We start from the raw sequence: 15,866 nt of genomic DNA on the forward strand, positions 1-15,866 counted from the left end.
AAATAAGTGGCAGCTTTTTCACTCATTTCCAGTACCGGTACTTGTACCTGACAATTTTCTGAGGAATGTTTTTGTTTGTTTGTTTAAGCTACTCGACACTGACCTGTGAATCATTCAAGCATAAAAAAGGCAACTAACTCAAGGGATGAACCCGTGTTGTGTTTACAAATAACAGACAACTTAGCAAAGAACCAATTTTTAAATTACTAGCAGCGCTTCGCCAAAAACGTATAATTTGTTCCCATTTCTTTAGTTGAATCTGTAAAAAGTGACAGTTTGACAGTGATTAAATATTTTTCGCATCAACGGAGTGATTCCCAGAGGTATTATCTGAAAAGTTGGCATATCTTGGCATGGTGCGCAGTTTATCTTTAAATATGCTGAGGAAAATGAACAAGTGCAGGACAAAAGAAGACGTAGCAGGCCTAAAAACAAGCTGCAGCAGCTGAACAGTATCTGAAAATCACATTCTTAAAAAGTAGGAGGAAAAATTCAGGTGAAAGATGCATCTGGTCCTTCAGTTTATCCTTCTACTGATTGCCGAGGTCTCATTAGTGAAACGGGGAAACAAGGCTGAGTTGTGCCAGATTACAAAAGAACTGGACTAAAAAACAGTGGTAACAGGTTTCATGGAGTGATGAATCCAAAGAAACTGAGTGGAAAGCTAAGAGAGTTCAGGCTGTGTTGAAGCAGAAAGGTGCTCAAAAACTCTTCTTTATGCCTTATGAACTGTTTTTCCGTGTATGTTTGCACATTTCATTTAATGATAAGCAACATCACTAAATGAACAACTTAATATTTATCATTTCTGAAAATGTACTGCTATATAAAATGTTAACAGTAATGATAATCGTAAAGCTGCAGAATAAGTCCAAATTTTCCATATATAGTAGAACTGCAGTTTAAGCTGTAGCTGCATATATAAAGCTGTTGGAAATGACTGCATTTTGACAATTTCACTTGAAACCTCAAGAAAATGCTGGAGGCTGTTCTCTCAACAGGCTTCGCTCACTTCTTCAACCTACCTTCTCATTCCAGAGTAAGCGGTCTCAGGACTCTGTAAATTGGGAAGCAAGATTAAATGAGTCGAAGATTTGTTGAGAAAAAGTAGAATCGCATGCTCTCGTTCTCTCCATTTTTCTCAGACCCCTTTTCCTCTGGTTGCCTGAAAATTTGGGGAGGGTGGAAATAACGCAGCGTAGTGGAGGTCAGGCCCTCCATTAAGGCTGGAGCGGAGCAGCCACCGGCTCTGGTTACTGATTGCTCTGCTGGTGTCAGAGAGAGGATGTGTGTGTGTGTGCCGGGATCTGTGTGTGAGCGAGTGTCAGTGTTTGCGTGTCGGCAGCAGTCCAGGTGTATCCATTCTGGATGACAGCAGTACTGTCATGCTACGGTGTAACAAATTCGAGAGCAAATGCAAGTTTTATGGCATGTCACTATGATCTGCAACATACTGACCATTAACACTTACAACTTTTTGGGGGGCAGTCTTACTGCAAATCTCACCTTACATATAATTAAAAGGTCCTCAGAAGAAGTAATTGGGAATGCATGTTATTCCTTTGTCTCAACTACAACACTTTTATGGACACACACACTAAAAAAAGTTTTCTTTTTCTTTTTTTCTTCTTTTTTTTCTCTCTTTGGAACTTATGCAGCACTCCCTCAGTCCCTCAGCAAGAGCGCACTCTCTTCTTTTCTCCCTCTTTGTTTGTCTCCCTACTCACTTACCGAAGCCTTCTTGTAGGTCTCCAGGTGAATGGAATGCATACAAAGAGAAAAAGAAAAGGTGCCTACAAAGAACAAGAAAAACTCAAAGAGCAAAAACAAATAGGTTTCCCTTGAAACTTACATTAGATAAATTGAATTTTCTTGCTTGTCTTTTACCATCCTCATTAGTGTTAAACATACAGCTTTGCAGAATCGCAATGAAAAACAAATGCGAGACCCTTTTTGTGTGGGGATAAAATTTGCTCTTACACTGGTTTAACTTCTTTACTTCACAAAATCATTAAGAGACATTGGGGGTCTTTAATGTCGTATTTTTATCACGACTATTTTACAATTTAAAAATAATTACCATTTTCCTTTTAGATTAGAATTCATGAGGCAGTGGTAATTATTTGCATTTGGAAATAAAAACTATCTACTCTCTGAGATTTAAATTGTTGCCCCCTACTAAAGTGGTTTTTTCCCAACCTTAGGCAATACATTTTAATTGGGAACATTAATAGAAGAGTTTTTTTTTTCTTCAAATATCAAAATTTTGTCTTATATACTCCCCATCTTTCTCTTTATGGTCGCGTGTGAGTGCACCCATGTGTGTGAGCTTTTCAATAAGACACATGGTACTACCAAGTTTGTCTCTGTGCCAAGGAGCCATGCTGTCCATTTTTGGTGGGGGTTTTTTTGTTTTTGTTTTTTAAAAACAAACAAACTATGTGTACTTTGAGAGGTGTCTGTGTACACATAGTTTGTTTGTTTTTGCAGACCAAGTGAAGTGAAGTCAAATCAGGCTTTTTTAAATAGTCTTATATGACTACCACCTATAACAGACCCACAAGAGGAATCGTTTCGATTCAGAAAGTCACACAAAAATACAAATTTCCAGAAGTGAAAGGATGACAAGTGGCCAAGGAAAACTGGCACTAGAAGAGCAACTGGGTGTGTATTGGAATTTGAAAAAAAAGAAAGAAGTGACAGTCTGTTAATACCAATACAATTATAATTGCTCTGGTAGTAATACAATAATTCTAATAAATATAATAGATTCTCCATAAGAACTTCAATTAAAACATCCAAATATATGCAGTGTCACTACTTTATGTTAGTCATGTAGGTGGTAGGTTATAATTAATAGATATGTGCTCGTGTATTAACAACAGTCCGGACAAGACACATCAATAAAAATGAATCGATTAAATCTGTGAACAATATTCATGAGAGAGTTGCCTCGCTAAGTGTGTTTCGGTGATTTTATTACATGTCATAGAGCCCAAACTCCCCATATTGCTTACTCTCTGTCACCCCTGGCAACGCTTTTGATTGGCTGCTCCGCCATCTGCCTTCCCACCTGCAACTTTGTCTTTATTTAGCAAGTATGGGTGTGGTCCTCCTAATCCTCATTTGACTGGCAGCAGGGGAGGACCTCTCATACCTGGAAGTCCCTCCTGGCATGGGCTTTCATTGGTTATCTCCTAACCTGCTGGAGTGCCAAATGCCAGCTCATTTTAAGTAGCAGATGTGTGTGTGTGTGTGTGTGTGTGTGTGTGTGTGTGTGTGTGTGTGTGTGTGTGTGTCACATAATCCCCATTTGACAGGCAGCATGAAAGGGCCATTGCTAGCTGGGGCTCCCCCAAGGGATGCTTGCCCATTGGCGATTTGCCATCTGTCTGCTCACCTGTCCCCCATTCAAGCTCAGCAGATGGGGGTGTGATTCAGGGAAATTCACGATGACTGATAAGCAGGAATAGGCAAATCTTGACCCCAAGTGGTCCGCGTGCACTGAACCATATCTTGGACCAGATGAATAGGTGACAAGGGTTTCAGTCTCTCGTGGGGCTTCTTGTGTTTCGCACCTCTTTCAAATGCACAAGCTGCTCCTCTGAAGTCAAGTTCCACAAGTATTTGTATGCAGCACACTGGTGAAATGACAGTTTGTGTGATCTCATGTACAAAAGGTCTGTGAAATGATTAAACTCTCTAAACCAGTTACATCCAGCATTGCGTTTATAAATATCTCTCTTCTCTCAGAGATAGAGCGAAAGCCTGTTGGTGTGATGCTCTCCCATCCCTGGCCCAAACATTTGTCTTCATCAAGCTCAGAGTGTCCAATAAGAGTTAATGTGATTGCTCACGTTATTATGTGGGTGGGGGGGGGCAGATTTCATAGCTGTGTTTACCTCGTCTGCTCAATGACAGAGCAACTGGAATGATTCAATTACACCAATAAGATTGGATAATGATTTTGATGTGGGTTCCTTCTGCCTCGAGTTTCTTATCGCTTCCTACCATCTCCCCCCTCCCTCTCTACCTTTATTTTTTTTGTTTTGGAAGTTTTTATTTAGCATTAAGCATGAGTTTACTCATTACACTTAAGAAAGAGTTGCCTATATTTACACTGCACTACTAATTCAAGGGAAATTGGCCCCTTTGCATTGAGCTGCCCTTTTCCTTCTCTACTTCTGTCAGCATCTAGCTATCAGCAGCTTGCAGTGGTGGGGGTTGTGTAGGTGCAGTCTTATTTTCTGGCTGTCATATTCACTCTGGGTTATGGGAAGGTGACAGGCCATAGTCATTACTGATCCACAATAGCAGATACCTAAAGCAAGTCCCAGACTACACTGCAGCAGACTGCAGACTGCCTCTGTAAGAGTGAAAATATAGTAATGTGCAAAAATCTTCAGCCACCCCTCATTTCTATATATTTTGCTCCCACTGACCAAAGTGCTACAAAATAAAAGTACGCAGAATAAATAAATAGATAAACATAAAATAAACAGAATTGATACTAAAACGCAAAATAAAAGCATCAGTAGAATACAAGATAGGATTAAACATGAGTGAAACAAAAGGATAAAAAATTTTTTGAAGATTAGCAGTGAAGAGGCCCGTCTAATAAGAAGCAGCAATGAATTCCACAATTTGGGAGCTGCTATGGCGAAAGCCCTGTCCCCTCTGAGCCTCTGCTCCTCGGCACATCCATGAGCAGCTGGTCAGCTGAGCGACGGGGAAGGGCAGTGCAAGTGCAGCAGCTCAGAGAGGTAGGGCGGGGCAAGGCCATTTAATCACCTAAAAAACAAATAAAAGAATTTTAAAATGAACTCCGAAATGGACAGGCAGGGAGGATAAAACAGGGGTAATATGCTCTCTTTTCTGTGGTCCAGTTAAAAGTCAGGCTGCAGCATTTTGCACCAGCTGAAGACGACACCAACATATAAAGAATTACACTAATCCAACAGAGTTGTGATGAAAGCATGGATTCATGTTTCAAAGTGACTTTTCTGCAGAATGTTTTTTTATTTTTGCCAGTTGTCTCAGCTGACAAAAGCTGGATTTCACCACTGGATTTCTATCCTAAATAGATATTCCAATTCAAAAATCAATACAAAAAATAGAGGGGAAACACCTTATATTGAATGTTGCATGGGACGTGCAAGAATTTTTAAGCTATTCCTTTTCATAAACAAGTAAAATACTTACTGCCAGAGGAATTGGATTGAAAAAAAAAATAAATAAAAATAAATCAACAAAAGCAAACCCACTTCAAAGAACAAAACTGAGGATCAAATGTTCAAACTTCTTGCAGTAATTAAATTACCTCATGAAGCACATCACAAGCGACAAACCACGCAGTGGCGTTTTTAATGTTCTGACGTAGCGATTTCTCTTTGTAAACCGCAAGAAACGATTGCCTTTAATTACAATATTGTGCATGCGTGTAACTGTATAAATGCTTTTATATTTTACACAGTGTGTTTTAGACCGCGTACGTGCTCTGTCGTGGTTTGAAATTTTATTTGAAGTTCAAACTGGTTGAAGCCTTTTTAAAAACTTGTGTACAAACATATTACCACTGTCTGTTTAATACAGCATTCACACCGAAGCCTTAAGGAGAGCTTTTGCCTCGTCGCTCCTGTCTGTTGTTTATCTACTCTTCTCTATATCGACTTCTATTCTTTCTCTGTCACTGATGTTTTTCAGAAGCACAGTGCATTTCCTGTAACATGCGACTTAAAATTTCTTTTAAATTCGGGACCATTTCTCCTTACTATTACCAGAATACGTGATTCCATCATAAACTTGGTTGTTGTATCTCAAACTTGCCAACACTGGACTTTTCTGAATTCTGCATGGTGTGATTTAATCCTTTCATCTTCTGACATCTTCTCATGAAGTTATCTCTAACTTGCTGCCTGTGATCGTTGCTCTTTTCAGGACCATGCAGAGATTAACTCCACTATCCTGCGGAGCCAAACTAACACAGCGCGTGTGGAGGCCCTCAGGCCGGGTACAGTCTATGTGGTACAGGTGCGCGCACGGACTGTGGCTGGCTTTGGCAAATACAGCAGCAAGATGTGCTTCCAAACCCTCACAGATGGTAAGGATTGCAGAGCCAGGAGAAACAGCTCTCCTTCCCTCTCGCTCTATCCTTCTCTGTCTCGTTTGTTTCGTTTCATGCACAATAGCTCTCTTTTTTTTCTTTTTCAGACGTTCTTGTCTTTGTATTTGTTGTTGCATTATTATTAGTAAGTGAGATAGAGGAGAGGCATAATGTTTGATTGCGCTTCCTATTTCTACAGCTAAATTAATTTCCCTCACAGTCAGGTTTGAGTGTGTGTGGGTGCTTCGGATACGTTGAACACCGAGTGTCTTTTGTTTGTGCAACTAACTGTGCTTGATCCAAAATGCTTAGCTAATTGGTTTTTCACCCAGCCCTTCTGTTGCTGGAGAGTTGTCCCAGAATGCGTAGCTGTGATTAGTAGTTGATGAGAGAAATTTTCTGCCATGCATGGCGGGGGGTTGTTGGAGAGAGAAAGGGCTGAAGATGGGCGGTAACACCTGGTGAACTGGCAAGGCTGGGGTTCATTTGTGTATGTGCAGGAAGACGTGCTTGCAAAGAGTTGATAGCTCTGCCAGGCAGTTAAATTGTTGGAAAATCACATGGCTCAGTCAAGATGTATTCTGCTGGGTTTTCATAAGCGCAAGGCAACAAAAATAGCAACAAAAAGAAAGATATGAACTTATAATTGCCTTTCCTACGTTTTTATGTTCTGCATAAGATTTCCACTCTTTGTACCGTACTTGATGGCTAGCCTACAATGCTTATTTGGCCATAATTCAAAATACATTAAAGACAGGAGTGACATTTCCAGACTCGCTGTTAAACAGCAAAGATTACAATGAATGAGATGGTGATGATCTTGAGGGAGGGGAAGATGGGAAGCATGATGATGGTAATTAAGCCAATCATTGTGGCTATTTACCTGTGTGCAGAGCAGATGTGGCACAGTCACTGCCCCATTTACTCTCCCCAATAGTTCCGCATCAGCTTTCCTTGCGTATGAAACCATACTAGTGAATGTGAGCACATACATGCGCATACTTGATGCTCGCCCACACCAGCACAGCTTAGGGTTCATCTGCTGGCTGGCTGCCACAGCACGGCATTCGTCGAAGCAAGCAGCAACACGCCAGAGGACTGCCGGCAACAACACCCACATCTCTGCCGCCTCCGCCTCTACCAGCCCCCCCACCCCCCCATCAAACCTGCTTCATTGCCCCATGAAGACAATAGAGGCACTCCACGTCATTTTTCGCAAAACATATAATCTCCTGTCTCTTCCCGTCAGCACGTTTTCATTCACCTCCACGAGGTGTCATTTTGCCACCAGTGGATGCGCAAACACACAATCAAACAAATCAAAAGCGACGGCGCAAAGTAAGGTGTGACGGAAAACAAGTGATTGGAGTATTGGTTATGTGATTGATGCCACAATTCTCTAATTGGCTGAGGCCTCGAGAGTTAACTGATTGTAATGGGAGCGTATTTGCTGTTAGAAGAGGTGTCTCTGTGATTTTTGGCTGTCAAGAAAAGTCAACATTCTCGTATGGGCGCGTGGTGGGCAGGTGGGGGGACCTCGCACATCTAATATACACTGAAAGAGAACAAGAAGACTACCCTAAAAGTTTGAGTAGCTGGAACAGCATTCTTACTCTTTCCTTGATTCCTTCCTTTGATAAATGTGTGAGTTGAAAGAGTGAGCAATTCCTGTCACATCCAGTTTCCACATATACTGCAGCTTTCACACTGCTTCGAAGATGCATTAGTTCTCACTTTATCACTTTAATCCAATGGGCCCATTCTACACGGGGGATTGGATTTAGAAGCTGCTGATTTGCCTGCAGCATGCTAAATCGTGCATTGCTTTAACTACAGTGTCTGCTGATGCCAAAGTCACAGAAAGACATGCTCGCAAATAGATAACCAAAAGATTCTGCTGTGTGGTATTTTTAAGCAGGCATTTATTCTGTCCCCTGAACTACCACAGTCAAAAACATGTTTGGGCTATATGTGCGTGATTGGCAGTGGATGACTTCCTTTCAACACCATAGAAACAACATTCCTAGGTGCATTTTCTTGTCCGCGCCTTTCAGACAGCTATAGCAACAGAGAAGGCGAGCTGCCCTCCTCGCTCTTTCTCACAACCAGCTTTATGATTTTTCTCTCACTCTCTGTCTCTCTTCTGATTTATCAAACACCACCTGTCTGTCAGTCTTTCAAATGCTCACAGGATTCCAGTCAGCACATCTCAGCAGAGAGATCTCTGTGTTTCCTTTATCCACCAGTAAACTCAGTCTAACCATTCTGCTCTGCCTTTTCTTCTCCTGCCAAAACACATGCATAAGTACACAGCACCACATAAACACAGACATGCTTCTCATGCCTTACCTAAGCCTTTCTCACTGCTTGTCTGTCGTGTCTTTGTGCAACCCAGATGACTTCAAGTCTGAGCTGAGGGAACAGCTTCCTCTGATTGCGGGGTCAGCAGCAGCAGGAGTGGTCTTCATTGTTTCCCTTATTGCTATCTCCATTGTTTGCAGCAGGTAACCAGATTTTCCTTTATCTTGTCTTTTGTAATACACTAAGAAGATGTTGAAAAATGTGTCACATCGTTCAAACTGTAGATTCTTTTCAAGCTCCCAGTTTGTTTTGAAGGAAGTTGGAACTGCAAAAAATATACACATAGGGCATAAACCATTCGGTATGCCACGTTGGTTCTCATTGTCGCTAATAATACGTACTAAAAAATCCAATAGGTGGCAACATTGCAGGTAAAATTCCACCAGACTCTCAGCATATACGGTTTGTGTCATTTGCTGTATTAATTATGTAAAAATAAAATTCAGTGGTGCGTAAGATTCCTAAAATTCCTGACATTTATTGTAATCTTCTGTAAAAACATTTATGAAACATAACTGGTGCTGATTATGCTTTGGAACTTATCGTGTAACGTGCCCTACATGTAGTCACATATCATTTATTAGTGCAGCAAGACTATCACTTGATTCAATGACAGGCATACTGAATAGTAAAGGCACGCACAAATTTGATGGAACGGGAAAGCAAAATTGTCATTTGAAATGGAATACTCAATTCCTTAGAGAACTTAACATCTTCTACTTTGCCCCGTTAAGCCAATTTCATTTTGCAGCGGTTTGTCACATTGTCACATTCACATCTTGCTCCACTTTAGATATATGAAAGTCAAATTTTCTGCAGGGCTGTGTGCAAGTTTGAGCAAGTAAAGTGTTCATCAAATGGGCCAGGCTCTTTTGATGCTGAGGCAGAGGAGACAGATGAAAAGGAGTGAGATCCTATCAAGGTCTAATTAAAAATCAGCTCATTTTCATAAACTTCATTTGCCATTTCTAACCCTTTGCAGCTGATTCAATTTCAGCCACGTCATTTTCAGCCGGTACACAAAAACACCAAAAGTAATAAGATCATGTTTACCTCTTTCATCTTGGCACCCCTCCCCCTCGCTCTCTGTCTTTCCTTTCCCAACACTCATTGCATCGTTATAGGAAAAGAGCATATTCCAAGGAGGCGGTGTACAGTGACAAGCTGCAACATTACACAACAGGAAGAGGTGAGTCTGCTCTATTACTTACAGCTGCTCTAAGTTACTGGTTAGTTACTATCTATCTATCTATCTATCTATCTATCTATCTATCTATCTATCTATCTATCTATCTATCTATCTATCTATCTATCTATCTATCTTTTCCTTTACTGTTGGACTATAATTAATAATGTAAGGCATTTAAAATGAATAATAATGCATTAAAGATATGGAAAATTTATGTAGCAAGTGTCTGTGGTTCTACTTTTCACCGTGACATTGACTGACATCTCTTAGGGCTGCACGATAGCCATGACTGAGTTGTGTTTTAAGCACTCCCTGGGCATTGACTGATCAGGGGAAGTAGCCTGCAGGGACACACATATAACCTCTGACAAACACTCAGTCACACATGCACAAAAGAAATGTGTGTAAATTGGTGCGTCAAAGAAAGCCTTATGTACTGCCAACCTAGCAGTCTGAGAAAGGGTTTACTCAAGGGGATTGAATTTTGTTGAGCCTGACACAGCAAATGGCTTCAACACAGTTACTTTGTGTCAAAGCTACGAGAATGGTAGCTTGGGGCTTATTAAAACTGCTCTGGACAGAGGAGTCAGTTTTGCCACAGTCAGGGATGCACTGTAATTAACATAAGTCATGAAAATAAAAGATAACAGTTGTTTGCGGCCTTAATTATCAAATGAAGGATCTAAGGTGGATACAAAATCAAATGCTAATAAGGAAACCTTCACAATGCCAACGCACACGAGGTTTTTCCCCACCCTGTGATGCATTGTTGTTTTTTGCTTTTCTGTCAAGGTTTGACTGGCAGTTTTGTAATTGCAGTATTCAGTGCAGCAATAAAATAGACCAACTCAAACAATTGCTTTGGGTGATCCTCCAAAAAAATGTGCCTGCCAGCTTTCACCCAGCTGTCAGCTCCTCCAGATGTTGCCTCATAATATCGCCTCATTTGCAGCCCACCTCAAGACAGACGTTGCTAATACTGTAAATTCAGTGGTGCAGCCTGATGGTCATGCTTATGCAAGAAATCAGACCTTTAACATTACACCAACTCCTGCTTGTGATGTTCATGTGAACACAAGTCAAATGCTGCTGCTGTGGCTTAAAGCGATCACCCCATCAGATTCAGTGGTTGTTGTCATGTACAGTATCATCACTGTGTACACTGTTTAAGTTAATTAAGTGGATTTATTCAATGGTTAAAACTATTTTGCAGTTTTCTCTTTCAAAACAATCAAAAGATCATTCCTGATTAAGTTGCTAAAATATTTATTAACCTGTGTTTTTGGGCAGTTTGAAAGGTTGGATTGCATCTGTGAACTGCCATCATCAGGCCTCTCCACAAAGTTCTATTTTGTCTAAGTATGACCTTTGGCTGGGCTACTCATGGTTTGCATTTTTTATTCTAATTTGACTCATACTTATTCTTCCTTTCTTCCATTCAGACCAGCGTTCCTATAACAGTTCCCAAGAAGCCACCACACAGCACTGTGTTGTTATCTCCATAGCCATAGACATGTTATTAGACAGGAAATCATGCCATAGTGCTTGGAGTTCTACCCACTGAGTTCAATTTCTGTCTCATCAGATGAGATAAACTTATTCCTGATGCTGCTGGATGCATTTAACTGATGTTCAATAATCTCAAAGCAGCTGTCATATGGCTTAGACTCAGACTGGCTTCTTTTCAGCCCCCAAGACCTAAAGACATGATCTCAGTGCTTCTACTGAGATGATGATCCTACAGCAGGTTTCCCAGGTTTCTTATCTGCAGCAGACCTCCAAGCCTCTGCTTGATTGATCAGTGGGTTCTTTCTGAATAAGGCCCTTCTCCCTCTGTCTCAGTTTGGTCAGACATTTCTAAGAATAATCTTGCTGGTTCCAAAATTATTCAATTTCATGATTATTAAGGCCACTGTGTTCCTTGGAGCACTCAGATTTAAAAATGGGTTGATATTTGCCTCCACATATGTCTAGCCACAGTTTTGTCACAGGGGCCTGCTGTGTTCCTGTGACTCCATGGTTCAGCTTCTGTCCTGACATTAAGTGTGCTACTAGGACTTCATGTACTCCTTTTGCACATATTCCTAAAAACATGTCTTCACAGCATTATTGGGAGTTACCAAGCGTAGAATAAACATTAGAATTCTATACTTTTATCTCCTAATTAAATCTATAACAGTATATAAAAAGTGAAGGAATCATAGAAGTTCATTACTGCACTGCCATGCACTCAGGTCCATGCACTAAGTATTTGCAGATTCTCTCAGGGAAACATTTCCTTTTAGCCTTTAACTCACACCGACAACCCATCTAAACAAATTAACAGACATTTCTAAGTACTAAATGTCTGTGTTGTGCCCTCATGTTTCAAACAAATTTTAAATTACAAATGTTCAGACCGTACTTGTTGCCCCGTAGCTGCAGATGTTATTTGCGCTTCAACATCTGGTGCTCACACCCGATGACAATGGAAACTCACTGAAAAGAACTAGTTAATTATGGGTGGATATAAAATATGCTTATACTCCTTTTTTTTCTTGCATATTTCCTTTATATGTGCAAGTTCACTCTTCATCCTAAGTATGTTAAAATATTATAATTAACAGGGTGAACCTTTCATCACTTTTCAAACTTTTCAAGGAAAACCAAAAGAGTTGCAAAAGGCCTGAAAAAAATCCCCACAAACATTTCACTTTCTTTTTTTAGTGACTCCATACAAAATGTAGATCTCTTATGTGCATACTAATAAGCCCCAATAAATAATAAGTGTGTGTTTGACAAATACGTTTCTGACATCAAACAATGGATAATTAGTTAATATTCAGGACGGAAATGCAGCTCATTATATTTAGAGCCACGGAGTAGATTAGTGTGCATCTTAGACCTACATAAAACACTCTAGGGATATATTGCTCTGCACATAAATCACATAAAGTATTTAAATGCTATATAGTGAAATCACAAATATTGTCAGGCAAAGGGAATTAGAAGAAATTATGTTTCCTTGGTGACAGGCTAATGTATGAAACATTCCCTTTTAACTTAAAAAGATGAGCATTTATGGAGCTACTATTTCATTCGCAGACATTTTTGTTTGTCTTTGGGCAATATATAAAGTGTTTGTAGTAAAACCAGTAATCTGATTGTAGCCATTGCCAGTAATAGATTAATGTAAGCATTACGGCTCTGCAGTTGATTTGTGGATACATTAGGACCATTACGTAAACGACCGGGACAGACTAATAGCAGGCTAAATTTTGGACATTGGTGAAAATAACATGGTTAAGTGCATTGCAGTACACTGTAACTTATTACGCCTGCCAGCTAATAGAAATGAATAGAATCAACTTTATTGTCCACCAGAGTGGAAATTTGTCTGAGTACACTTAACCGTTTGGACAATTATGTCATAAACTTTGTTCTAATTTATTATATTAATCTAAGCTTTATATCTGTTGTGGTACGCACGTGTCCGTGAGCCACTGTGGCAGCCTTGGATTCTTTCCTGACAGAGTTGTTGTTTTATATGTTGGTCCAAAATAGAAATGACTTCTGGATACATTTGCTTCGTACTCTCAGATGGAGAGCCTATGAAATATTAAAGTAGGAATCTATTTTTTATCCAGTGGCCATAAAAAGACGAGTCCAGTTAACCAGGGCTGTGCCACAGGGAGGACGATAAACTGTTTGCATTTTAAATTATACATAAAAATGGGCTATGGACTGTGAATTAGAAAGTAATGGCTGTACATTTATTTTGGAGGTATGTGCACACAAGAGCTTGAGATTTTGAGTGTGAGCGTGCTGCCATAAGCTTGCTGTTGCGTGCTCCCCACTGAGATTTTGAGTCCTACCCAGTGGTGCCGCTAAGTGAGCAGCTTGGCGACATTTGTAAATCGAATGACTTTATGGAATGCAAAGCTGTAAACCCTCTGATGGATTAACTTGAATCCAGTCTGTATGGAATCTCTAATGAGCAATTACACTCACACAGACAGGGTTCAAAGCAATTAGTGTGGTAACTAGAATCAGCTTCTAGTCAAGAGCAAGGTGAGGCACCTTGATCCCAGGACTAGACCCTATTCTCTTTTTGTCTCCTGAGACTCCTCCCTCCTTCTCTGTGGCTTATGCAAAGGGCTAGGCACAAATTGACTTGATGGAGATGGGTTTATTCCAATCATGGCTGCAAAGATTTTGCCTAAACAGCTCTGAGAAAGAAGGCTGCCCTTGGGTGTAGCTGCAAAAATGATGATTTGAAGTCTACTTGCTCGCTGTCCATCTTGTGGCAGCATATTGAATTTGTTTACAAGTGTTTTACTTAGCCTGTCGGCACAGAAAAGCTGTACTTCTTTTTTTGCAAACATCGCCAGTCTGTGAACTGGTCTCACCTACTGTAGAGTGGCATAAAAAGCTAGTTGATAGCGTAGCGGCTTTATCTCTTTATGAGCTCCTATAGGGAAAGATTGCAGGAAAATTGGTTCTACCACTATCAAAGAGCAGATACTGCTAGGGTAAGGGATAAAGGGGTGAAAAAAAAGTCTACATTTACTCTTTCTATATTCCCTCATCTGTTCCTTTATCCCTTAATCTCCCTCCCTCTCTTTGTCTCTCTGTCTCGTTCTCTCTCTCTCTAGCTCTTTTCCTCTCGTAAGCACTGAATCACCACCATTTTGTTGTCTGCCTCTACATGTTTTGGAGCCAGTTCCTTTAATTCTCCACCTACACTCTTTGATGTGTTCAGTACACGTTCATTTTAATTTACACATTGCCGTGCTTTGGCCCGTCTCTAAGCATGGATAATAGAGCAAATGAAGATATCATCATTTGCAGCGATCAAAAGTTTATAGTGATTATAAGTAATGCTGTGACTCTGTGATTTAAGCTAACACTTGGGGGTTATTTGAATTCACCAACCTTTAGCTCAAGACCCCAAAAGACTAGTTTCATCTTCTGGAAAGCTCACTGAGCACTTTGGTTGTTCTAGAACTCTCATTGCGAGCCGACATGTCTAACTGCCCCTCCCCACTGGGCTGCCCGACCCACTTCTCAGGCTCTCCGGGGATGAAGATCTACATTGACCCCTTCACCTACGAGGACCCAAACGAAGCTGTACGAGAATTTGCCAAGGAGATAGATGTTTCTACTGTCAAAATAGAGGAGGTCATTGGTGCAGGTATGGCAAATCTTCGTGCATGCATGCTTTTGTATTCTGTGTCTGTGTGTCAGATAAATGTGGATTGTTGAGTTGTTGTATGTCATATAAAAACCTGAATCTGTTCAAGGTCATGAAGAACAACCTTTCTGGCAGCCACTTCAGATGGGAACATGTCAAGGGCCTATGTCAAGTGTACTAGCAGTATATAGGCCACCTACCCAGGGACATAATGTCATTAGAAATAACTCAACCCTCTCTGCCTTTTCTTTGTGCTTCTGTGTTTTTGGATCTTGTTGATTTTGGCTTTGATGATGTTCAGCCCTTGCATCATTTCTTCCCCATTTACTTTACATGTAAAAGTGCAGACATTTTGTTTCCTGTCCTTGTTTTGTTTTGTTTTTCTTAACTTGAGAATGACCTCTTATGTATTATTAAACTGTATATTAAAATTACAACTACATAATTAGGTCCTGATTGCTTTCAAGTGAATTCTGATTAAACTTAAGTTCAGTATGTGCATGTGTTTTTGGTACATGTCCCTTTCTTTGGGATCGAACACATCTTTTCTACAGCCGAGAGGACACTGACATCATACATGCTGGTTCATATGGAGGCTAAAATACCCCTGGTAATTTTGCTGGGCCTGGAGTAGCTTTGGAGCACAGGCGGCCTCAGCAAGCTAGGTGTGAGGAAGTGACAGAGATACAATAGGGATAAGGATGCAGTGGGATCAGCTAATTAAAGGTTTTTGTTTTTGTTGATTTCACTATGTGTTGTCTCTCCAGGACACCAAGGTGGTGATAATTAATCACATGGGTTCCAGAAATTTGCCAGACAGTGCTTGCCTGGTATTGTTTGATAGGGGGAATATAAAGGCACTTGCCAGCCTATGCTGTGTGTCAGAAGAGCCATACTGTATTATATGATAGCAAGACATAACAGGCTCTATAAAAGCACTTTAGGTAACTTTAAAAACAGACGTGAAATTTATGATCTGATTAACTCTGCTTTTGTGTAAAGGCTTTTTCTGCTAACAGAAGGAAATGAGGAAACTCTTC

General features: G+C 40.4%; 1 protein-coding gene across 2 annotated transcripts in view; it reads left to right on the forward strand.

Annotated features, from left to right (window-relative positions):
• Positions 1 to 15,866, forward strand: part of ephb1 (EPH receptor B1) — a 170,713-nt gene that overhangs the window by 127,455 nt on the left and 27,392 nt on the right. The window contains exons 7-10 of one of the 2 annotated variants that reach the window (XM_085255672.1): positions 5,938 to 6,100; positions 8,499 to 8,607; positions 9,589 to 9,653; positions 14,638 to 14,826. In XM_085255672.1, the coding sequence (XP_085111798.1) occupies positions 5,938 to 6,100; positions 8,499 to 8,607; positions 9,589 to 9,653; positions 14,638 to 14,826 (526 nt within the window). The remainder of the gene's footprint in view (positions 1 to 5,937; positions 6,101 to 8,498; positions 8,608 to 9,588; positions 9,654 to 14,637; positions 14,827 to 15,866) is intronic. The other variant, XM_085255673.1, reaches the window with a different exon arrangement.

This window comes from Mchenga conophoros, linkage group LG18 (assembly GCF_057382185.1).
Source record: "Mchenga conophoros isolate Kocher_MC1m ecotype Shallow Benthic linkage group LG18, M_conophoros_male_GT1.1, whole genome shotgun sequence".
NCBI classification, from domain to species: Eukaryota; Metazoa; Chordata; class Actinopteri; order Cichliformes; family Cichlidae; genus Mchenga; species Mchenga conophoros.